The sequence below is a fragment of the Phalaenopsis equestris genome, unplaced genomic scaffold (genome assembly GCF_001263595.1).
Source record: "Phalaenopsis equestris unplaced genomic scaffold, ASM126359v1 Scaffold000292, whole genome shotgun sequence".
NCBI classification, from domain to species: domain Eukaryota; kingdom Viridiplantae; phylum Streptophyta; class Magnoliopsida; order Asparagales; family Orchidaceae; genus Phalaenopsis; species Phalaenopsis equestris.
Genome location: NW_018164734.1, coordinates 113,055 through 139,417, shown reverse-complemented (window position 1 = coordinate 139,417; position 26,363 = coordinate 113,055). Strand labels below are relative to the sequence as shown.

Here is a 26,363-nt window from a genome sequence, read left to right as displayed (position 1 = left end):
TTATACTTCATATCATTATGTTATAAAATAAAATTCTAGTTTATTAATAAGCATTTTTATTATAATTATAGAAAATTATTTGATTATTAATATTTCATCATTAATTAATTATTTATTTCAATCATAAATTCATAAATATTTTTAGAAAAGTGTTATAAATATTTTTAAATTTCATTAAAGAGATTTCACTAATTCTTATTTAAAATATTTTCATTGAAATTTCACATGATAATAAACCATGCCGATGAATATCATTTCTCTTTCCTATTTAAATTTTATAAATTTATTCGTAAGTGTAAGTGCACTTAAACTAGCACATAAAATTTCAAAAGACGTACTGAAGTTGAGAAAGGAGTCGAGAACAATCATACGATGTTTGAAATATGCGCATCACTATGGAGAACACCAAAGGGTCAACTCACAAAAGACATGTAAATATATATATATATATATATATATATATATACTGAGAGTATATATATATATAAACAACATGGCATAATGAAAACTTATTTCTTCCCTTTGGCAGTTGGACGGTCAGCCAAATAGCCTTCCATCACATTCACAATGCTAAGCCTCCAATATTTCACAAAGTTCCTTGATGTGCTCGTTCACCATGCTTCTAAATCGGATAGCTGGCGTAGGATAAAAAGAGGATAAAAAAAAAATAAAACAGATAATTACAGGAGGCACCCTGATAACGGCTGAAGTCAGAACCCAAAACCGTTGGCTGTAAAACCCCCTTCCTCGTCGCTGCTGTAAGACTCAAGACCGCTATCTTCATTTGCACCTTCATCACTCTCAGCCATAATCCCTACTATTCCTTGGCCCCCGTCAAACTCCACATCATCAAGGTTGAAATCACCATCTGGCTCATCACCACTGTCAATATCCTCGTCATCTTCATTGTTATTGACATCATCAGAATCACTCTCTCTTTCGCCATCTGATTCTGTATCCAATATAGAGTCCACATCAGCTTCAGAATCATCCTCATCATCCTCTTCCTCAGTCTCACCCCCATCATCCGGATCTGAATCATCATCAGTAGGTCTACGCCTTCCTATCTCATAAAGTTTAGCAGAGGAAAACATTTCCTCATTGTCATCCATGGCGACCACACCAACATAAGTGTCAGCTGAATCAGCAGCAAAGTCCAGGACACAACGGTCCACAGGAACTGTAGCGATATCAGAATAATTTAAAGCATCTATAGTACGAAATGCAGGGAAAAGTGGATGCCTAACACGGCGAGTGTTCACAGCAGAGGTTATATCTTCAAGATTACGCCGGAGAATAGCGTAAATTACATCCCCGCCAGAATTGAACTTGATTACAGTCTGGTCTAGCGAAGGCACGCTTCTCAATAGCTTGAACTTCCGTATATCCCAAACCTCTGAGTTTAGAATGACCTGACATGGATTTAATCATTCAATGAAATTAGAGAGCATAAGTAGACAAAATAACTACTGTGAAACAAATATGTCTTAACTTCAAGATAAACAAGACAGCACTCAACAAAGAAGCAGCTATAGGATCATTAAAGTAAACAGTTGAGTCTAGCAGGAACCAGTGATGGATCTTGGGGAAAGTGGTGATCATCTCCATACTTTGTTTCCACAAAAATTTAAGAAACACTTCCTTCCCCTCACCTCCCCAAATCCACCTGTGCAGCTTGATCAAGCCTGATGTAGTTTTGTTCATCTATCATGAGCAGCACGACAGGGCCTGGTTGTGTTGTGTTCCTCCATCATGCATGGGAACACACCCTAGCAGCTGATGTCTTCCCAATCTTTGCCTACAGGTTTCCGCATGTGGACACGCACACACAATCATGCATCTTGCACCACTCATTTGGATGGTTAAAAAGATTTGAAGTAAATTCAAGTATCTAAATAAGACTTTGGGAATTAAAAAAAAAGGGAGGATGAACTATTTTGAATCTAAACCCTACCAAAAGTGCGAATGAGTGGCATAAGGTGTGAGAGAATAAAAACTCCTATCATTTCAAAATGTTAGGTGTTTAACTCTTTCTTTTTGTGTGACTATGAATGTAGTATGTATGTATCTTTGTATCTATATATAGTTAGATACATGCAAAGGCACTAAGTAGTAATTCCCAGAAAATATAAGTTGGGAGATGCTGATGCAATGACATTGAGCATCAAGAACTCAGAACATCAATCAAATGTGGAAAGAAGCAATACAACTATGCCAAACAAATTCTGTCACCTAGTACAATAAAAAAAAAATTAATGACTGCACTGATTCAAAGCAAGTGTTTAAATATGCCATTGCTAAGCATTCTCATGTAATTTTCTTTAATTAAACATGAATGCAATAAACAAAATCTACTTGGATACATGTGCATCAACAAAGTTTGTACCCAAGCACATGCATAGATATGTTAGATTGCATTCATAAGCAAGGACAAACAAAGAAAGGCTCCTTAGCTCGCACACTTGAGAAAGTAGGTCAAAGATGCAAAATAAACCTCATTTCCTGATGGATGAAAACCACCTCCACCATAGTCAGTAAATTGATCGAATCGATGCAGAGGAGCCCCACTCCGCCTATCCCACAAGACTCCATTCCATAGTAACATAGTATCTAGCGGGCTAAAATGTATAAGAGACACTGTTGTACCTCGAAGAGTGCCAGAAGGGTTGCTCAAACTATCAGGAATCCTTAGCTCTAAATTACAGGTTTCAATATCATATAAAAGAATCTCACGGCTTGATGCATCAGTTGAAAGGGCTGCAAATGTGGTGCTTGAGTGGCTAAAATGAGCTGCCTTGCATCCATCAAATGAATGGAAGGGCCCATTTGAGAATGAAGAGGCATCCCACAGCTTAACATCAAAGGTACCTGATGAAAGTATAAGCTGGGTATCACCTAAAACGGCCGACTGAATCATTGGAACAGGTGTCTGATGGCTACCATAATTCTCCAATACATTGCCACTGTTAGTATCAAAAATTTTTAGTTCACCTGAGTGACTTCCAGTGACAATTCGATCAGAATTACCCAAGAAATTAATGCAAGTTAAAAGGGACACATTATCTCGGCAAGTTCGAGATAGCCTAAACCTACTATACACAAACTGACGATCTCGACGACCAGCATGGATACCACGATACTGCTTGCCAACCTCACGAGCACAAGCCCGTGCTGCCATATTAGCTGGCGCATTGAGGCTGCGACTTGGCTCTGGACACACATGAGGTTGAAGAAGAGAAAGTGGCGGTAGAGTTGTAATTGGAGCAGGGCACTGCCGATGTTGATGTTTTAAGTATTGCACAACCAAAGAATCAAGAGTCATCCGTTCCATATTTCCCGACAACTGTTCAACTGGAATCCCGGTCTGAAGTGCACTCTGGTGATGACTCTCATCGGAATTATCTACTGGGATGTGGCTCGAAGTTATTCGGCCAAACGAGCACTTTGGAGTAAAATTACGAATAGGCGATTGATTAATTCCATCAACTATGAGACAACTTCTATGCACACTATTAGGACTCTGAAAGAATGAAGACGGAGATGAAACATCAGAAATCGCGAGGCGTTTTGCTGAGGGTGTGGCAGAGATTGGATCCTTAAGTTCAATTAACTTTCTTTTCATTGTTAACATGATTGGTGATTTTATAGCATGATCTAAATCTGAATTAGAAATGGTTCCAGGCAGTGAAATCTCCCCCTCATTGTAAGATGCAGATGGATTCCCTGAAGCAGATACACTAGATACACCATTTGTAGAAGATGAGCTCAATAAAAGTTGACTCTTTCCGAGCAACAGATTCGAAGCAAAAGCTAGAGACTTCTTCCGTGAAAACCCCATGGCAAGGTCAAACTTTTGGTTATCCTCATCCCGAAATGAAAATTTATTAAAATCTAAAAGAAATCCACACGGTGTACGTCCAGATGGCCAATGGGCCTGAACAGTAGATATTTCTTGGACAGAAGTTTGATGAAGGAGAGGTGGTCCTGACAAATATGGCAATGGTGTCAAATCAGCCTCCTTCTTTAAAGCAGCAGCAGTAGCTGTCAAACCAGAGAGTAGGAGATGTTCATGTATAAGGAGTAGAAGTTCCCTGCAATTAATAAATTCAGTCACCAAAGAACAGGTAAGTTGATGACTAAAATAATAATCTTGTCTGTCGGTGAAATTTGGATACCTGGAGTGATAAGTAATAGGGGTGGCAGCAGCAATTGCAGCTCTTTCAATGCGCCTCAATGTGGGAGCAGCAGCATCAGTAGCCGCTAAAGTACTTGCACGCCCAGAGTTTGTAACAATCTGTAAAAGAATAATAATTTCATCATCGCAAAAATATAAATAAATAAATAAATATACGAAACAAGAATATTTGTATCACAAAGCAGATGGACGAGCACTGAGTCTACTTACTGCAATTAATTCAATCGCCACCTGAGCAAGCTCAGCCTGCCATTTGTTTGGCTCATTACCAGAAGCCTGGCTGCCCAAATCACGAATCAACTCAGATAATTTCTTCCCTACCTGCAATATTAGGCAGTTATATTAACAACTAAAACATGAATCATCATTATTCCATAGAAGGAAACCATCCTGGAACATGAATATCAGGTTGACAGTAGCTATTCAACAACAGAAAAATAATAAAAGGTCCTCAAACCTACTATTATAAGTCATATCACATGTCTTGCATTCTATAGAAACCCTAATAATAGAATTAGACTGCTGAAACTACCTGTAACTTTGTTAGTATGTGAGCAATTGTTTCGTCTCTGGCTAAGCCAAGTAGGACACGACATGCAAGAGCCCTGATACTGTCAAGAGCCTGTGGTGGAGTAATCATTCGGGGATGAAGTAGATGAAGAAGAACCTTTATTCCATTATTTGCTCGCACAGCCTCCCTTGCCTGCCGATATCCTTGTTCCAATTGGGCTGCTAGACCAGCACAGCCAGCCCCAGGTCCTAAGCATATCTTGCGGTCTCCGACAACTCCAGAGGTCACTGTAGGCACAGTTGTCTGTGAACTGCATGACGTTGTCCAAGCACCTCTTTCTAACAGGTTTGATTCCCATGATTCATTGGGCACAGGAAATGAAACATTTCGTTCGGAAATACTGCGGTCCAAATGTCTCTCTCTATTCTCTAAAGCAAAACCATTCACCATGTTAGTGTAAGCAGACAGCTGATTTGGTGTGGGCAAGGAGGGTTTGTTGCTTATAGAAGGAGGAGGACATACGAGATTAACCAACAAATTTAATGCTGGAATGATTACCTGTCACGCAAACCAAAGTAAATGCTAAAACAGCAGTACTTCATTTCAGTGAACACTAACGATCAACTTTAACAAAATTTTCGATTGATGCAAGCATAAATTGTGACAAGTGCTTTTCCATACCTCAGGATCCACATATCCAGAACCATTTGCTGCATCTAGAATAACAGCCATTCCCAACCGATCATTACTGAGAGTAGCATTCACAGTCAACTTACGGCCGTAGGGTACCAATGTAGCAATATGAAGAATACCAAGTGCATATTGAGCTAACTCGTGAAGATAACGTTCAACAGTTGGGGCCTGCAAACACACAAAGTTTACAGCAGTTGATAAATTAAAACATAAAATTTGCTGATATTATAAACCAGCAAAGTTGCACCAACCTGGCAAAGCTCCAGCATAATTATATGGCCATTGGAAGACAAAAACTTGTCTATTGCCGGCCACCGAGCTCTAACAAATGCTGATCCAAGCTTCCTGTCTCGCTGTATTTGTCTGAATATCAGATCCATCGCCTCATTGCTAATGTCAAGCGGCTTGTAAGAAGCTCTTGCACTAGTGGAAGTACCCCGTGCCACATTCCTACTACCTTTATTTGGCCGAAGAGAATCCACAAGCAAAAGAAGATGGGCTCTGAAATACTGTCGTAGTGCAACACAAGTGCGATAAGCAATTGCCTTCTCTTGCGATGACAAAACTTCAGCAGATGATCGATCATTTTGCAAACTCACACCAGGCATACCTAACACCCCAGAGTTTCCCCCAGATCTAATTGAAGCAGCACACTGTAGAAGATTAAGCATTTTTTGCATACCATCTTGTGCATCAAAAGACTCTAACGTTGATCTGAAAACAAATGCACTAGCAAGGAAAATGGCAGCATTTTGCCTAGCAAGTTCTTCAGAGCATTCAAGAAGCTTTAGTGCCAACTCAACCATTTGATGCACATTATCAGAGGTTAGCGCGCACACACGTTCCATGACTCCCTGTACAGAACATAAAATATTAATGCAGAAACATTAAGGATCTCCAATGTATGCAGAACATGGAAGATATTCAGAAATACGACAATTATAACTTCAAAACAAGTACAAAGCCATTACCTGAAGAGAACCAATTGTGAACAAGCAAGATGAAAGACCAACAAATGTATCAGAAGCTCTACGAACTGCCAAAAGCTTCTGCATGCCACCTCGATCAACAAACAAAGAAGCAAATTTTTTATGAGCAGCTAAGGCACATATAAGCTTAAGAACCTCAGGCAGCAATGTCAAATTGTCTGCTGCCTCGCCATCACCGGAAAAGCGTTGCAGCAATGCAAGACAGACATCAACCCCTTTTTCATGCAAAACAGGTCCTAAAGCCTCCACATATTCACCCAAAATTTGTAGGCACAGAATCGAGTACTTCTCTCGTAATTGTGCCAGAGATTTACCATCTACAAGAAAAAATTCTTCAAGCTCCTCTTGCAGTTCAGATTTTACAACCTTCGACTCCACCAAACCATCAAAATATTCAAGTGAACTCCTGTCAAAACTCCAAAGGTCCAACATGAATAACATCATTATCATCATCATTTTTAGCCTGATCTTAACAAGCTAAATAACAAAAGAACTTGCTTTTCTCTCATAGGACTAAAAAATCTCCAATTTCATATTATAAGCTCTTTAAAGTTAAAGCTCATATATCAAAGTATGACAAAATTTATTTATATAAGCCTTAATTACCTTAAACAATTTGAAATGATGAGTACTGAACTACATCAAGATGGAACACACATGTTTAAAATATTTTCAATAGCATAAATTTGAACGGTTCTAAAAGAACATAATAAATTATAATCAATCAATTATTGAGGTATATAGATCAAATACATTGACATTCTAAGAGGTTAGTCTACATTAAAACTTGGAGAACTATTGATAGAGGAAAATCAAAAGAGAAAAAAAGAAAGAAAGAAAGAGAAAAGGCAGATTTTAGAGAACCTTGAGAATTTGGTAGCCAAAGCAGCATCTATCACAGTAGATACAGCTTTAGAAGCAGCTAGAAAAGCAGCATTCTCCTCACTAGTGCTTTTCCATACCTAACCACGTAGAGAAAAAAGTATCAATGGCTAGTAAACAGGCATGGAATAAAAGAAAGTTCAAGGAACCAGTCCTACCTCTAAAGCAGTAGATCTCACAAGTTCAGCTGCTGCATCACCTGCTGCTTTAATAGCTTCTGATGGGGCATTAGCTGCTCTGGCTTCAGCTTCAGCAGCTCTGGTTGCCTTTTTTATAAGTTCTGATATATCTCTTGAACCAACAAGGCATTCAGTAAATCTATCATCATTATCTTCTTCAATACTAGAAGGATCTACACCAATTCTGATAGAGTTCTTTTTAAGTTCACAAACCCTTTGGATGTCATCAGTTTTATATAGGTTCTTATCCCTGGAATTTCTAGCAATGTCACCTAATCGTAGTCCAGAAGATGGAGACAACAAAATCTTTTCATTTTCCATGGTACCTTCATGTATCCTTCCCATCCCTTTTGACCTTGGCCAAAGCCGATTAGTCCTACGACGTGTTAAATCATCTCTCACACTTTCATCAGCATCTTCATGTGCTGATCTAGCAATCTGCCTCTCACTAAACTTCAATTTTCCATCAAGAATGTCCATGTCATCTGCAGCAATATCGCCTTCCCCGTAATCATCATCTATTGAGGAAGCAAGTTCATTTTTCAGCAACTCAACACAATTTTGCCAACCTTCTTCTTCATGTGTCTGTCGCATGGTAGAACTTTTCTCTCGATCCCTCTCAGCATTGTGATCACTTGATAAACATTCATCTACAATCTTTAGTCCATCCAAAACCGGTCGAAACCTACCTCTATATTCTTCTCTAAATTTTGCAGAAGTAGAAACAGAAGTATGCTTAACCTCTGATTGAGAAACAGAATCCTTTTGGCTAGAACTGGCCTCTCCCAGAATTCGCAACCGCAGGTAACGCATAAGCTTGGCTGACAAACCTGATGTCAATATATTTTCAACCACCTGGGCACCACTGTTCACACCATCACCAAACTCACTAAGTTACAAGAGTTGGAGGAAAAAGGCAGAAAGGAAAAAAAGGAAAAGAGAAGGTAAAGAAAAAAACAAACAATATACCCTGCTAGTGATATAGCAAGAAGTCCAGTGGCATAAGTTTTAAGCATTTCCAAATCAGTTGGTTTATTCCTTCCCAACTCACGCTTCCAATTGCATACATCAGCAGAACCCTCTAGAGTGTCCTCCACTATCCAGCATTTGAAATTATCGAGAACAGTATCATCAAAAACATCGGGATACTAGAGAAAATATTCAAAAAGACCAATTGTTATTACATGTTACATTTAAAGATGCAGGACAGTATCGACAAAAAACTATAAGAAAAGGTTGAAAACGAAACCAAACAACTTACTATTCCAGCTGATGGACAGCTCAGAAGAACCCTACATGCAGCTGCACGTATGCTTATGTTATATCTACTTTCTGATAGAAACCTGGATGATATTAACTCATAAAATTCATCATTTTCCTGATACAAAAAAGATAAGAGGGATAAGTCTAATTCCAAGAAGATGGTAATTATAAACTGCAAAAATAAAAAACTCATACATTGAGCTCAATTTCAAGAGATCATGTAAATACAGAGGTAACACATACCCTTACTAAGTTGATCAACCTTCCAATAGCATAAGAAGACCGTGCATTATTAGAAGACCCAGATTCTTTCAAGCATCTATCAGCAAATATATAAAGCAAAAAAGTTAAAATATTTAATATTGCATATAGAACATCTCAATAAACATTGAACTAAGCAATAAAGAAAAAAGTAAAGGCACAGTAGTTCAGTTTGCAGTTCATTAAACCAACATTCACTGAAATTATAAATTAAAAGAAAATTATATTAAGAACAGAGCTGCCACTACTTCTATACAAATACTTCAATGATCGAAATCAATGTGTACATGTCATTATGATAAATATTTCATATTTTAAAGCAATGTGCTAGCCAACGACGCCATTAATTCTAAGAGACCGTACATCATTTTTCCAAAAATAAATGGCTCTGATTGCATTTTAATAGGTGAAGAAAAATCATGAAAAGCCTCCTAATGTGTAGATAGAAGAAAGAATTGAATAAAACAAAAGAAAATAAGAGTAGAAGGCTTAAATGATTAAATTACAACAAAATTTATGAAAGTGAGCAGAATTTGATGCCCTATGAGTGACTGAATAAAAAGCGCACACAAAAAATTTTAAAAACAGCAGAGAAGAGTAGGGGAACTCATATCCAACACTAGGTCAAGTGCATATGATGATTAACTTAAAATTTTAAAAGGAGGACTCTTTGTTCCCTGGCATCAGAATCGCTTGTCACATGGACTACAGGAAAGATGGGTGAAGTAGCCTCCCAGGGACAATAGAGTTTCCACATGTTGCCCTCTAATTGCTGGGAAAGTAGATGAATCAAAAGGTTGCCTTCATTTCCATGTCAGTTTCTCTGAGAATCATAACTTTGAAATGTTCTCAATCAGTTTCAAAAAATGACAATTAACTGAGCAAATACTTCCTTATCCGAATCTGCGTCAACCAAATCTAAACCCTCAGAAACTCTCAACCACAAAATATAAACTTCTCGATATTTGTCATAGTGTCAAAGTGTGCAAATTAATACTTCCAATAATGATGACTTTTGCTCAAAAACTTATTTGCATAAAAAAAAACCAATCAAACCAAAGATGCAGCAGAATCATTAGCCATGTCAAAAGGATCCTCTTTATGAATCATTGTGATTGTTATAGAATGCATTGTACAAAATCTAATGTACATGTCCTATTTTTACAATTTCCTGCAAAGTTAACATCAGCGTAATCCTAGTCCTTCCTATGTCTTTTACAATGGTTCTATCCCCCTGCCTTTTTATACAACTTTTACCCCCTTTATTTTTATGATGCATAAATCACCTGGGACAATATTGCACAATCTAATCTTCAAAGAGACCACCCCAACAATCTATGCACTTAAATGATATTGCCCCTCTCATTCTTAATTTTATCACACAATCAATTCACTATTCTCATTTCTATCACATTAAACTTGAATATACTAATTTATTTTTAATGCCCAAAGCTCAAATCTACAAAACATAGAGGGTTGTATGAAAGTTTATTTTAAAATTTTAGTTTAATTTTTTATGATTTCTATAACAAAATATCCTAGCAATCAAACCTACAAAACATCGAGGGTGGTATGGATGTTTATTTTGAAATTTTCCTTCAATCTTCTTAGGATTTCTATTACATAATAACCAAGCAATCCTTCATTTTAATTGGATAAAACTCATTCTAAAAGTTAAATCTTCATCTATATGACATCCTTTCAAGGACTTATATAGCAATTATAACTAACGTTATCCTGCCTAAATATCACAATCTTCTAACAACTTTGAATAATTATAAAAAATTCAATATTGCAAGCCAAGTGTTTGTACATTTCAATATAATATTCTTATTATAACTTTAGAAACAATTTTGATCATGAAGACAAATATTATCAAAAATAGCATACAAAAGCATACAGCAAGATGCCTCCATAAAACAAATAGTTATGAACTTAATAATGATCCTTGATGTAAGACAAATGATAATACAAAACCACTAATGCAAATTATTGCTCCATAATGAGTATTTTTTAGAGCTTACATTTTGCCAAAGCAATTGTTATAGACTTAAATCGAGCTTTCAAAATTAGTAAACACCTTGCCAGAACAATTGATATGTACTTATATCACCCTGTCAAAATTAGTAACACACGCACACACATACATATATATACATGTATCTACACACACACAGATACATACATGTATGTATGTATGTATGTATGTATGTGTGTGTGTGTGTGTGTGTGTGTGTGTGTATTGGTATGTGTGTGTGTGTGTGTATTTGTATGTATGTATGTATGTGTGTATGTTGTATGTATGTCTGTACGTACGTAGGTATGTATGTCTGTACGTATGTATGCATGCATGTATGTATGTATGCATGCATGCATGTATGCGTGTATGTATGTCACTGTTACGAGACGGGTGCAGTTGTTTCTCGCATGTCGTCCTTCCTCCTTCGACACATCACTGTTATGAGGCGGGTGTAGCTGTTTCTCGCACGCTGTCCTTCTTCCGACTTCGTCTTCCTCTGCTCGACTTTCAAGGAGTTTCTGTTGATCCTCTTTCGGCTTTTGCTCTTTCTTTCATTGCAACTTCACTGTTCCTAACGTCGTGCCTCCTTCTATTAATGATGGCTTCGAACATAACGTATGTTGCTGCTGCCCTTGCAGGTGTCGGGGCCTCAGGTACTCCTAAATCATGCTCCTTCCCTCACTCATTTGCGTTAGCAGAGGACATCAAGAAATCTGGTAGGAACAGTTTTCTTTTTAACGGAAAAAGAATATAGTCAGTTTGTTTCCTCCTATCGTTTGAATTTGTTCAGGAAACTCCTTTATGATCATCCCAAAATAGGTTGATAACAGAGCAATAAAGATTTTAAAATGGTCAGTGGATTTTGACCCACAGAAAGAACCACCAATCATTTCAGTCTGGATTCGCCTCCCTGACATGAAATTTCATTATTTTACTCAAGAAGTATTGTACATGATTGCCTCAGCCTATGATAAACAACTCAAAACAGACATTCCTACTTTTAATATTTCCTGTCCCTCTGAAGCCAGGGTACTTGTTGCAAGGAACATCACTTCAATCGCTTCTGAGGAAATTTGGTTTAGCACGCAACACCATGGATATTGGCAAAGGTTTGTGATTGAATTTTTCCATTTGTATTGTTCGAATTATCGTATGTTCGGTCACTCCATTTCTCAAAGTCACCATCTACACCCCCATCTAAGGCTAAAGAAGCAAAGTGTTCGGTCAGAGGTCGTGATTCCCCCTCCTCCTGATCTGCCCCAAGTAATTGACATTATTGATCATCAGAAGAATACTCCTGAAGATATCATTATCCTCGAGAGAACTATGTCAACCATTCACCCTCCATACAATGCTCTTGATGTAGGTTCACTGCCTCCTATGGAACCTCTTTTCGTGGGAGCAAGGGAGATATTTCATAGTTCACCTGCCCTAGAACCTATCATTGATGTACGGGTGGCAATATTTATACTGTGTTTCTGCCGCCTCATCAGATAGAGTAGGTTGTTACTGTTAGTCAGGCATATGAGGCTCATGATGTGCAGTAGCCTACATATGTCCGACAATCTTTGGACCAATCCACTATAAAATAAGTCAATCTTCGGATGAGGAATGACAGGTTTATACATCCAGGAAGAAGAAGAATGGAGGCCTACTATCAAACTTGATGGATGATACATTGGTTGTTTCGGGTAATGGCAGCAAACTTATCAAATAGTTAGTTGGCTCCCGTCCCAGAACCAGATGCAGAAGCAAGGCTAAATTGGATCATTCTCAAGCTAACTGAATCTGCTATTGTTGACAGACTTTTAGCGTACAATTTTCTATGTCTACATTTTAATCTTTTTTTCGGTATACATGTATTTCTTACTTGTGTGTTGTATATCGGGTGACTAGAGTGTCAATTTTGGGGCCTTTCACCTAACCTATCTGTACATCTCCTTTTATTAATATATTAAGATGAGTGTAATAAAAATATAGAGCTGATAACACAATTATGTATGGAAAGAGTAAGAGCTCTTTTTTTAAAAAAAAAAGAATGGCTTGAGGCTATTATACGAGCACCGATCATCCCGACGCACCTAACAATTCGAGTATTATGAATTGAATCGCAGATCAGAGGGGACTTACAACTGACAAAAAGATGTCTAACTAAATGATCTGAGTATGCGGCGCATATATAAAAAAAACCAAACATATACAATCTTTTTCTGCGGCAAAAAAAAACCAAAATCTCCTAAGAGCATAAAAGAAATCAGAATGGTTGGATCACATATTAGATGAGTTATCACCCGCCACCTGCTCATCCTCGGGCTCGCCACTCCTGGTTGGTGTTGAAGGGGCGAAGAAAAGCATGATGAATTCGTCCAAGTTGAAGTACTTTGGGTCGAACATTCCAACCAGCATGAATTGGTCAATCACCAGCTTCATGCCGAGAGGATGGTGTTTGGCATTATTATCGACAAACTCCTCTGCAGTCTCATCATGTCTACCTTCTCTGATAAAGCTTTGTTCTCGTTTTGAATTTCTAAAAGCCACTCAAATGCATTCTCTAACTCCTCAACTTCAATCACTCAAGCTTCTGCTACGGTGGCCCACTCCGCAATCGCCTTTGCTTGGGCCTTGACAATCTTGGCCTTCTTCTCAGCCTTATAGTTCGCCTACCTAGCATGGAGGTGACGGGAAGTCAAATTGTGTGTGACTGCAAGACTAAGCAGTTGATACCGATCGACAGCATGATAGAGAGGTCTTGAGAGTCGCAATCTTCCAAGTTCGTATCAAAACTTTCGAACCAAAGAACGTCCACAATTGTTGAGATGTATTTGTCGGTGCGTGGGTCGCTAGGGTACCAATCTCTCTGCATGTCGATCTAAAAGAAGTGTCTTTTATGACAACGACCTTTAGCCGCTTTTTTCCATAGGATTCACCCATTGGGGCTTGCCTTTCTACGGCGGGCCTCATCGAAAGCTGCGGGCTAAGGGTGTGTTTGGGGTAGCTTATCGGCTGCGGCGATAAGCTGCAGCGGCGTTTTCTCACCGTTTGGATAGTACGTTTGAAGAACTTATATGAAAATGAAGTTTTTATCTTACATTAAAGGCATGCGGTCTGCGTTCGCGAAAAATTTTGGAGAGGTTGTCCTCGTCCCCGAACGCGAAGCTCTCGCTGCCGGCAGCCCGCACGCGACCACCGAGGCGCCCCCCCCGGGCAGAGACCACCGAAGGGATCGCTGCCGGCAGAGACCACCGAAGGGATCGCTGCCTGCAAAAACCGCCGAAGCTCTCGCAAGCCCTTCCTCTCTAAGCTCACGATCGAGCTTCGCTGGAAAGGCGAAGGGATGGCTTCCTGCAGAGACCACCAAAACTCCCATCCTTCTCATTCCTCCGCTCCGCTCCGACCAAAAACCATCGAAGAATGTAAGGATTCTCTCCTCCAATCCGCCACCAACCTCTCCGCCATTCCCCACCTCCGTCATCTCTTATCCAAGGCTTCTCATGCGCTATCACGCAGCCAAACCCTCTCCTCCCCTTCCACCATCCTCTCCCCAATCATCAATCACCCCCCACAACGCCGCCCACCTCATGTGATTCTCCATCGGAACTCCCCCGATCCAAGTCCTCGCCGACATGGACACCGGCAGCGACCTCACGCGGCTCCGTTGCCTCCCCTATTTCGACTGCCTAACCCGCAAAGTTCATCTTTTTAACCCTTTTCTCTCTTCCTCCTTCCAATCCCCCCCCCCCCCCCCCCCCCCCCCCCCCCAACACCTCCCAAAAATGCAAACTTTTCAATCTTGGTGCAAGCCCCATTATGTTCCTGCGAATACTGCTACGGAGACGGATCGTTCTCCTCCAGAATCCTCTCCATTGAAACGCTCACCTTTGAATCCACTAATGGCGAACCAATCTCCATCACGGAGATGAAGAAAATGTTGATTCAAGGTTAGGAACACGGTGTAAGATAGACGTGGAGAAGATTGAATAAATGGCTGGTGCAAGTTTTTGAACAATGAGATTCCATATGTGATGGAAATTTTTTGGAGAACTTTCACTTCAATTGTTGTGAGATATATAAATTCAGACGAATTGATTGTTTTAAACTCCCACAAGATATTATGTTTGTGTCTCTAGAATTTATTTTTGGAAGTTTTACATACACACAACTCAACTTTTTTGTATTTTTATGTCTCTAATTGGAAAATGAGTAAATTTTTTGATGTTATGTTTGTGTCGAATGAGCCTGAAGGGGTTTAATTGATTATAAAATATCTAAGTGATAGATATTGCAGCTTTGTAGACACATTACAAATTTTGCATGCCAGATTGTTAATTTAATTAAAAAAATCTGCAAATAAATTGTTTACAAAATGCACAAACCAAACAGCTAAACAGCTTAACAAAAACAGAAGCAGAATGGTCATTTGTCCAGAATCAGCTATTTTTCAAACTCACAAATCAAACAGACAGACAACTTATCTTCACCAGCTTATCAGGATAATCTGATTATCTGGATATGTTGGATAAGCTGCAGCTGCCCCAAACAGACCCTAAGCCTCCACTTCGAGTTCCACCCAAGCCTCTTCCCCTTCAAATGCCTCCACAGCAGTTACGGCTGTTACAGATTCCGGATGCAGCCTCTGCAAAAACCTTAGGGTAGGGCCAAGAGACCTCCCCTCTTTCGGTGTGGTTAATGAAGTTGGCGTTGGTCACCTATCGTGGGGTCCCCGATTTGTGATTCGGTTGTTTGTCTGAGGACTCTTCAATGCCAGTCCTTAGGTAACTCAAATCGCCCTTTCTTCACAAGCCCTTGAAGAACCTAAACTTATCAAGGCAGGTTATTGCTCAATCAAAATGAGCTCGCCAATGGAGAAACTTTGAATTAATACGATAGTTTCAGAAATATAGTGAATATAGTCTGAACATGGGATCTCGGCGTCATGGCGGGCGGCCGCCTTCTCCTCCTTACTTTCTCGGCAACTTTCGGTCGGCCCACCTTCTTGTGCGGCTTCTTCTAGTAGGCTACGAGAATTAGTTCATCTGTTGCTTTACCTCAGCAACATCTAATGGCGCCCAAAGTTCCGTAGTGATGGCTCCAAATCTGCTCATGTTCAAAACCTTACTTAGCACCACTCTGGTGGTGTATTGGACGACTGACAGTTGCTTTCCTTCGATTGTCGAAGGCCCCGAATCCTATGAGGCACGAATTTCTTCTTCTTATAAACCCCACCAGTCGAATGGCTCTGAACTCCCCAATCCTTGGTCGAAAGAGGACAAAGCAATGTTTGCAACCTTTGATCTTATTCTCAAGCCTGATCAAGTGGAACTTCGTGGTCGATTAGAAGACCACATAATCGTTAGGCTCCACATGAAACGAGAACATGTATGAGAACAGTTCTTGCCACCATGGAATCTCTCGCACTTGCAGTAAATCATGTCATAATCACTGTGATCAAATTAGGTTTGATCCGTGCAAGTATGTCCCCATAATGATTCAAAATCGACCAACGCTCCGTGCAGAAAGGCAACCGAAAACCCCATTAAAACTGATCCTTGTCAAAAATCAAGTCTAGGACATACTCATCAGTCGCTCAGTCGTCAGGCCCAACGACATTAAAGTGAGTTTCATCATCCAAGACACAAGCCTCCTCAAGTGAAGCAAGGTCGATTGAAGGCAGGGTGAACCGCTCGGTTGTGAGGAGGGTCCCGAAGCCTTTGGGTGAATACTTGTCGACCATTCGAGTGAAAGCAAGAAGAGCAAAAGAAGAACCGACTGAAAAGAGGGAAGAAAAGAGACCGAATGCGTCGAAGAATCTAACCCTCAATCCTTTTATATATATATATTGCGCCAGAGGAAATTCAAACGCCACCGAGGAGCCACACCTCAATTTCAAAAACCCAAGTCACATCAATACAAAAATAGAAGAAAACATAAAGATAAAAATTGAGGAAAAAGTAAATGCAAAAATAAAATCTTTTCAAAAACTAACAAAATGATTTTTTTATTCAGATAAAAAGTATTTTACAAGCAGGTCTTCAGCCGCTTCAACTAAGAAGAAATCCCGCCGAAACAGTTTCTAGCACAACACACGACCCTCAAAACTAAACCTATTTATACTATCGACTTGAGCTTGGACTTGCAAAACCGAGCATGTCGCTCAAGCGTCGGTCAGCTCCACCCGAAGAGCCACTAGGCTACGTTAAGTGCTTCTGCCTTAGGACTGCTGGTTCACCTCGGAGTTCCTTCATCTCTACATCCAGTTGTGGGCTGCCACTTCCCCTTTTTGTGACCTTATTGGGGGCTGTTCGAGCGGTCGACCGCTTCTCCCCTACTCTGTGCCTAGGTTGAGGTTCACTCAATCGCGCAAGAAGCAAGAACTCAGCTGAAACCTAGCAGTGGTGAATCAACACTCAAGACTACGTCGGCTACATCAAACAACAAACTTTAGTACATAAAAGAAACACCTAATCACAACATATCATCTCCACATACCCAATGCTCAATCCAACTCAAACCACCGAAATAAAAGAAAACTCTCACCAGGCATCAGCAGGGTGCTCGCAGCCTCTCTCAAATTCTAATTCTAGAACCGCAATCCCTAGATCTTGCAAGGCTTCAAATGTTTCAAACGCCCCATGGAGTGATTCAATGCATGTAGACACTTTCGAAGGATCTTTAATGAAGGGATATGTTTCTTAAATGAATGGACATGTCTTTTGGGATTTAAAATGTGTGACTTTTGGAGAGAATTTGGGAGTAAATTTTGAATTCTTTTTGAGAAAAGGCAACCCATAATTAAAAATAGAGAGAGTCTAGGGTTGTAAGAGAGGCGAAAGAGAATTTTGGTGGAGTGAGAGAGAGGAGTGGGGGACTTGGAGATTTTTTTCTAAGAGTTGTAAGAGGAGAGAGAAAGTGAGAGATTTCTTCTTCATTTAATTTCTAAAAAAAATTGAGAGTGCTTGTAAAGAGGGAAAGTGCTTAAAGAAAACTTGTAAGGATTTGTTTGGGAATGAGTGTGAGTTAAATTGTGTTTTTTATTTCTTTGTTTTGTAAACTTGTTTTTATATATGAAATCCGTGTTTGGTTGTTTCTTTCTCATGAATTTTGAGTTGTCTTCTTTATCAATCTCCCAACTCTGAGATATAGTTTTCTGAAGAATTGATTTTATTTTATACTGTTTTAATATCAATAATTTGTGATGATTCGAACTCTGATCTTCATTTATTTTTTGATCTGGCCAATTGAAATGTTAAAATGTGTTGAGAAACACATGATCTGAAATGACTATGATTTCTATAACATATTGAGAGTCACATTCAATTTCATGGGTGAGAATGTAATTGATGGGATTGAGTGCAAATAAATAGAAAAATATACTTTGTTGGATGCAGAATTGGAGATTTTAAGGTGACAAATTAAAATCTCCAATTTGGTCCAGTTGATTGGAAACTAATGCGAGATTGTTAGCCCTCAAGTGAGGGAAAAGTGGGAACTCTATAGTGAGAGTCTGTATCCTCTCAACCTAAACACGAAATTAGGTATCAAACTCTGGATTAGTCAATATTCTTTATAAACTTGATAGAGGATAAAGAATAAGATTGTTTCTATGTGGCACAACACAATTTTTTATATATAATTTTAAATGATTTAAATCTCTTCACAATCCATATACCTATTGTAAAGGGAAAAGAAGTTTTCTTAAATTTGAACTCTTCGTCAAAGAAATTTTGTTCAATTTTTATAAGTATTTTTTTAATTTTAGCAAATAGTTTAAGTTAATTAGTTTTCTTAACTACATTTGATTTAGCATACACTCAATTACCTTAGATTTAAATTTCGTACTTAAGTTTTGTAGTTTGAATTTTGTGTTTTACATTATATTCATAAGAATGTCCAACTCCCTGTGGGATCGATAATTAGGACTCCATTAAAGCTTTTTTATTATTTGAGTTATATGTATACTTGTGTTATTATTACGGGTTTGGCAGTTTAAAGATTTTAAAAGATAAAATTATTTTTACTGAAGTTATTTTTATTGGAATTGAATTGCATATTTATTATTAGTGTTGTCGTGCCTGTTTTGTAATATTAAAAAATATTTACAAAAACAACACACAAAAAACCGTGTATCAAATTTTTGGCATCGTTGTCAGGGAGTGACGGTAAATTACTTTATAATTTAAGACATTTTTTTAAAATATTATTGTAAAAAAACTTATTGTAGTTTAATTTGCAAATTTTCAAATTTTAGTGTTTGTTTATTTTAATTGCTTATTGTGTTTTTTATACGTAGGTTAAGATCTAAAAATTTAGTACCTTACGATTGGGACTTAGAAAAAGCAATTAGAAAAATTCGAAAACAACAAAAAGAAATAGATAATTTTAGAAAAATAACTTGCAATTTAAATAATTCTAGAAATGAAAATGATCATTAGAGACCTTTAAAACATTATGATAATCTTACAGCAGATGAAATTCATTTGAATATACAAAACCCTACTAGCTGTCAATTCATTTGAGCTTAAATATACTATCATCCAAATTGTACAAAATAATCAATTTGGGGGGACACGATCTGAAGATCTTTGAAGATCTGACACGATCTGAAGATCTTAACTTACATCTTGCTAGTTTTCTAGAATTGTGTGCTACATTTAAATATGATGGAGTGTCGAATGATGCCGTCAGACTTAGATTTTTCTTTTTTCATTAAGGATAAATTTAAGATGTGATTAAACTCATTAGCACTTCGATCTATCAGAATTTAGGGAGACTTATCATAAAATTTTTTATCAAAATATTTCCCACTATCAAAAACTGTTAAGCTTAGAAATGATATTACATATTTTTGTCAGTTTGAAAGGGAATCAATTTATGAAGCTTGAAAGAGATTTAAAAATCTCCTTAGAAAGTGTCTATACCATGCGTTATCAGATTGGTTAATAATTCAAACTTTTTTATAGTTGATTGGTTGGATCTCTTAGATCGATAATTGACACTACTGCTGGTGTATCATTAATATCAAAATCATTTGATGAAGAGTATTCATTAATACTGTTTTTCTTTCACCTACAAAATTTTTATACTGAACATTTTTAATTACTTAAAAATTTAAGTTTGAGGGAAAGAAATAATTAAAAAAATAATAATAAACTAAACTTAATTTGTCCTTAATTGACAATATTTTTAAAATTAATTTAACATGACCTTGGATGTTATGATTTAACTTTAAATGGTTATATTTATGTTTGTAAATATTATAGTAAATTTAGGTAAAAATTTTAAAAAATAAAGGCCAATTTAAAAGTTAAAGATATTTGGTATGAAAGAACCAGACTATGTTTTTCTATTTAAAGTAAAGCAAATTGTATTTTTGAAGTATTAAAAATCTTAAGAGTTTTATGAAAGAAAAGAACAAAACTTTATGAAAAATCTTCAAAACTAATATAAATTTATAAAGTAACAAAAGGTAAAAAATTTTAACTTTAAAAATATAATAGTGAAGTTCAAAATTATTAAAGATTATCCAGATATAGTAATCATCAATTGAAAAAGAAAAGAAATAAAATGATTGAAAAGATCCTAAAATAAATGTGAAGAAGTTTGAGAAGATGTCTAATTAAAAATTGGTTTCACTTTAATCAACTTAAAGAAAAGGCTTTATTACATTTTCTAAACTTGTATTTGAGTATTTGCACCATTAATAGTAAATTTTTCATGAAATTCTTTTTCATATGGATATTTTAAGTATCCTTGATATAACAAATTATAGTTCTTGAAATGAATGAAGATTCAGAAATCTTAGAATTGATTACTAAGTATTCTTATACTTATAGTTTTAATCTAAGTTATTAAAAGTTTTTCTTAAATTGTACTATTTTATTTAGTAAACTAAAGTATAAAAGTTTATAAGTTAATCTCTAACCTAAATTATATTTTTATCAGTAAAAGAGTCACTTGAGGACAAGTAACATTTATATGCTTATTTTTTGTAATATTGCACTTTAAAGAAAGATATTTTCATTTTTTTGTTGCAGGTATATCAATTTTAGGCATTTTAAGCAAACGTAACAAAAACGAAGAATTTTAGAGTCTAAATAGTGAACTTTATGATTGTAGCACCTGAGGCTCCAGAACAGCGCCAGAGGCACCAACTTACAGAGAACTGACGTCTGAAGCGCCAGAACTAGCGCCAAAGGCGCCATTATAGAGAAAAGTGGTGCCTGAAGTGCAAAAACACAAAACAGCGCGTACTTAAGTAACTTGGCGCCTCAGGCGCCAGAGACAATATTTGATGGATTAAGGCGGTTCAGGATAAATTTTGAGTGTATTTTGAAGGTTTCAAATGTTTCAAACGCCTCATAAAGTGATTCAATGCATCTAGAAGACTCTTCAAAAATGTGTGATTTTTAGAGAGAATTTGGGAGAGAATTTTGAATTCTTTTTGAGAGAACGCAGCCCCTAATTAAAAACAAAGGGAGTCTATGTTGTAAGAGAGATGAGAGAGAGAGTTTTGGTGGTGGCGTGAGAGAGAAGAGTGAGGAACTTGGAAATTTTCTTCTAAAGATTGTAAGAGAAGAGAGAAAGTGGGAGATTTTTTTTTCATTACATTTATAAGAGAGAATTGAGAGTGTTTGTAAAGAGGAAAAGTGCTTAAAGAGAACTTTTAGGGATTTGCTTGAGAAGAAGTGTGAGATAAGTTGTGTTATTTATTTTTTAATTTTGTAAATTTGTTTTATACATGAAATTCGTGTTTTGTTGTTTCCTTCTCATGAATTATGAGTTTTCTTTATACATCTCCCTACTCTGAGATATGATTTTCTGAAGAATTGATTTTGTTTTATACAGCATTAAATGTCAATAATTTGTGATGATTCGAACACGAATCTTCATTTACTTTTCGATCTGGCCAATTGAAATATTAAAATGTGTTGAGATATATATGATCAGAAAGAAATATGATTCTACAACAAGGTGAGTCACATTCAATTTCATGCGTGAATGTAATTCATGAGGTTGAGAGCAAATAAATAGAGAAATATAATTTGTCGGACGCAAAATTAGATATTTTAAGATAACAGATTAAAATCCTTAATTTGGTTCACAGATTAAAATCCTTAAATCCTTAATTTGGTTCAGTTGATTGAGAACTAATGCGAGATTGTTAGCCCTCAGGAGAGGAAAAATTGATTTTATTTTATACGGCATTAAATGTCAATAATTTGTGATGATTCGACTCGGAATTTCATTTACTTTTCGATCTGGTCAATTGAAATGCTAAAATGTGTTGAGATAAATATGATCAGAAGGAAATATGATTCTACAATATGGTGAGTGACATTTAATTCCATGGGTGAGAATGTAATTCATGGGGTTGAGTGCAAATAAATAGAAAAATATAATTTGTCGGACGCAGAATTAGAGATTTTAAGGTAACAGATTAAAATCCTCAATTTGGTTCAGTTGATTGGGAACTACTGCGAGATTGTTAGCCCTCATGAGAGAAAGAAATGGGAGTTATGGAGTGAGAACTGGTATCCTCCCAACCTAACTACGGAATTAGGGACCAAACTCTGGATTAATCAATGTTTTTTATACGCTTGACAGAGGGTAAAGAATATGATTGCTCATATTTGGCACAATACAATTTTATACATATTTTTTTAAATGATTTTAATCTCTTCACAATCCATATACTCATTGTAAAGAGGAATGATGTTTTCTTAAATTTGAACTCTTCGTCACAGAAATTTTTTTTAATTTTTATAAGTTTTCTTTTAAAATTTGAAAATATTTTTGTTAACTTAGTTCTTTTAAAAGCATTTTGTTTAACATACACTCAATTACCTTATATTTAAATTTCATATTTAAGTTTTGTAGTTTGAATTTTATGTTTTACATTACAGCCATAAGAATTTTCCAACTCTCTATGGGATCGATACTTAGGACTCTATTAGATTTGAGCGATACGTATACTTGCATTATTATTACGGGTTTGACAATTTAAAGATTTTAAAAGATAAAATTATTTTTACTAAAGTTATTTTTATTGGGATCGAATTGCATATTTATTATTAGTGTTTTGTAATGTTGAAAAAATATTTACAAAAGCAACACACAACAAATCGTGCATCACTCGCCTCGCATCTTCCGGCTCCCTTCTCTCAGCTTCTTTGTCTACTCGCAACGCTGTTTTTAAGAATCATAAGAATCAGCAAAATTTAGGAAGTTCAATTATTCAAGTACTAATTACAAAGTAATGAATCTACTTTTTACATTAAATTCTTTTGTTCTTATCGCAACACTGTTTTTAAGAATCATAAGAATCAGCAAACTAAATATGCATGAGAAATACGTCCGCACGAATCTCGAGGAAAATCAACTGACTAAGAAACAAAAGTGCGGTTAAGTATGACCCACAGAAGAAAGATCAAATATCACATCAATAAAAAATTAAAAGGCCTTATTGACCAAATACAACTCCCTTGGAGCAAAGTCCAAAGTCAGCCGCAAAAAGGCGCAACGAATTAAAGATTAAGATCCATCGAACCAAAAGATGACATCAACCCTACTCTCATACCAACAACGTGAGCCGCGTCACAAGAATCCCCACAACTCTTCAAGGGTATTAAAAGTTCAATCACTACACACTCCATGAACACTCCAGATGGATCTCCTGTCAAGAGATAAGCTAACTGTCAGATTATGGCGATCCACCCACTCGTTGATAGCCTAACCTCATCTTGACGAAAGAAGCTCTCATCTAGGGGTCGACAGTCGACAGCCAGACCAAAGCAGTGGACTAGTTGATTCAAGTCGATCAAGCTAAGTCCAAACGACTGAAAGACAACCACAACCGACCGACTGCCCCAACTCAGCAGAATCGGCTAAACGAGTCTTGTCGATCCAAGGACTATCGATCTGAGTCAGCTGAGTGATGGGATATATGAAGCATAGGATCATTGATCTTTTATACCTAAAATACCTCGTAATGCACCTATAAAAGCAGGAGCAAACATATTATTATACACTTTACTCTCTTGTCTATAAATAGAGGATCATTTCTACAGTAAAGTGTTAATCAGTCAATTATAAATCTACGATGCACTCCCTCTCTCCCTTTTTCTCTGACATGTTCTACGCTCTATATCTTGGGTATGATTCACGGGACAAATTCGAATTCAACAACAATAAACCTCGCTAAAATCCTGCCTAAAATTACAATACCAAACAGCCACTTATAAGCTCCTTCAGTCATGGCTTGGTTATTAGTAATTTATTCTTCTGCTGCACCCCTCAGGCAGAAAAAGCTTAAATCATGGTCAGCTACTTTACACCAAGGGCTTTATTCTTGCCAAGTTTTCAAAACTTCTTTCCACAATATGAAATACATACTTGGATTTTACTAACAGAAATTATGCTACTCAGCAGGGTAAGAAGATAAAAAATTTCTCAAAGAAAGCTAAGCATATTAAGGCAAAGGCATAAATGAAACAGTTCAATATCGAAGAGCCGCAGCAGTAATTGTAAAGAGCACCGCCTTCTACGTAAGTTCCTATGAGCCCAGGGCCAGCTAACATCAATCACTACAGCTCATCATTCCCAATAGCTTGCAAAAATGCGAAGTAAAAGGTAGAAGTGAAGAAAGAAATGTATGCAGCGACTAGTTATATGCATGTACCTGGACTCCTGAGTCTCAAGAATGGAGGCCAGTGCATGGAGGTGCCTAGGATTAGGGTTCACCTCGGCTGCCATGATCTTCGAAATCAGCCTTTGGGTCCGCGACAGCAGCACCTCGTCCTCCGAACACTCTGACCGCGCCTCATTTGATTCGTCCGCTGGAGCTTCCCCCGCTCCGGCCGACTCGGCCACGTCTCCAGGCACAACATCAGTCATCGCACCCGATTCCGGAGTTGGCTCCATCGTTAGCAAGGATCGAGAGAGAACCGCTAGGGTTTAGATTCCCCGGATGGATTTCTTCGCTCGGCCAAATTGATGTACAAGTAGGGGGGGATGAGTATTGAGGAACGGAACTAAAAAGAGGAACGACATGGTAGAATAGTGAGAGGCGTGTGACGCCTCTGATTTATAAATAGGGGATTAGTCGCAAGGTGCAAGAAAGACGCTGAGGTTTTCGCTTCCGCTTTTGCCTTGGGGCCATGCTGCGACTGAAGCAATGTGCACGCACATCTAATCGGATACAAAAAGTAGCCTATACCCAAATTGAAAAGTAAGGCAATTACCACGAGTTCAAAGTAATTATTATATAATACAAATGACTTTAAATATAAATATTTATAGTTATGTAGGACAAGTTATTTTGTTTAATTTGATTTTAATTAATTTGTTATTGATGAGAATTATTTACGATTTTTTGAATTTTTTTTACTGGACTCTAATTAAGGATTATAAATATTCCTCTTTTTGAACAAATGATAAAAAATAAATCTAGAGTAACATTTTGTTGAATTCAAGTATGTCATCTTGATCACACCTAATATATAGAATGTTGGACGGACGAGATGAACAAACAAAGATTCAGAGACTACTAGAGTGTGCAGTAACACCAGAGTTTTGAGAGAGTAATTTTATTACTCATTTATTAGAAAATGGCCTCTTATTTATAGGTTACAGAGCTATCTAGTAAAATTAAATAATTATTCATATTTATGGCATCTTATTTATAGGTTATAGACCTAAAACTCACAAGGTTCCCAAACAAGCTCCAAAATACTTTGGGTATCCCCCAAAAAATTCCGCTTCTAAGCATCAACCTTTGAGAATAGAAAACTTTAATGGACCAGTAAATTACAGATTTGAAAACCCAAAGCCCGGGAAAGCTGAAAGCCAAGAAACCCTCCAAAAGATAGAAAAGGCTTAGAAACCTCTCCCACACTACCCCTAAGGGTCTTCTTCAGAGAATAGCTGCCAAGCTCCATCCTCTTCGCAGAAACCCTAGCTGAGTAGTTCCTTCCGCCACCATCCTGAATATATATATATATATATATACATATACTTATATACAAGAAAATGGCAGAGGTTTTTGCTCTGCTAGGGTTTGTGAGCTGGTGGATTCCTGCTGGCGGCACTGCAGGTGGTGGTGTTTGGGACAACATAATAGGTGTAATCCAATGCCTTTACTGAAGGTGGTAAGGTGTGGTTCACTGAGCTTGGTCAAGATTTGGTGGATTCTTGGTAGAGGTTACTGTTTCATTGGTTTTGGTTGTGGAAAAGTTTAATTTCTTCAGTCTCCCCTCTAGCTGTGAAGAGGTTTGATAGTGAGCTCTCCTTTTTTCCTTATTATGTCTGCTTATAGTTTCTTCAATGGAGTTTCATCCCATTGATGTAGAAGTTAATGCTCAATGGACACAAGCTA

General features: G+C 37.3%; 1 protein-coding gene across 1 annotated transcript; it reads right to left on the bottom strand.

The window, feature by feature from the left end:
- Nucleotides 1–500: 500 nt before the first annotated feature.
- On the bottom strand, nucleotides 501–25,193 carry LOC110025166 (DDB1- and CUL4-associated factor homolog 1). The gene is made up of 14 exons (XM_020725474.1): nucleotides 24,669–25,193; nucleotides 8,956–9,031; nucleotides 8,711–8,827; nucleotides 8,419–8,597; nucleotides 7,429–8,314; nucleotides 7,253–7,350; nucleotides 6,371–6,794; nucleotides 5,651–6,253; nucleotides 5,388–5,567; nucleotides 4,728–5,264; nucleotides 4,406–4,516; nucleotides 4,176–4,294; nucleotides 2,495–4,091; nucleotides 501–1,412 (listed from the first exon to the last, which is right to left on the bottom strand). The coding sequence occupies exons 1-14, from the start codon at nucleotides 24,908–24,910 to the stop codon at nucleotides 711–713; spliced, it is 5,871 nt and encodes a 1,956-aa protein (XP_020581133.1). The 5' UTR covers nucleotides 24,911–25,193; the 3' UTR covers nucleotides 501–710.
- Nucleotides 25,194–26,363: the final 1,170 nt, after the last annotated feature.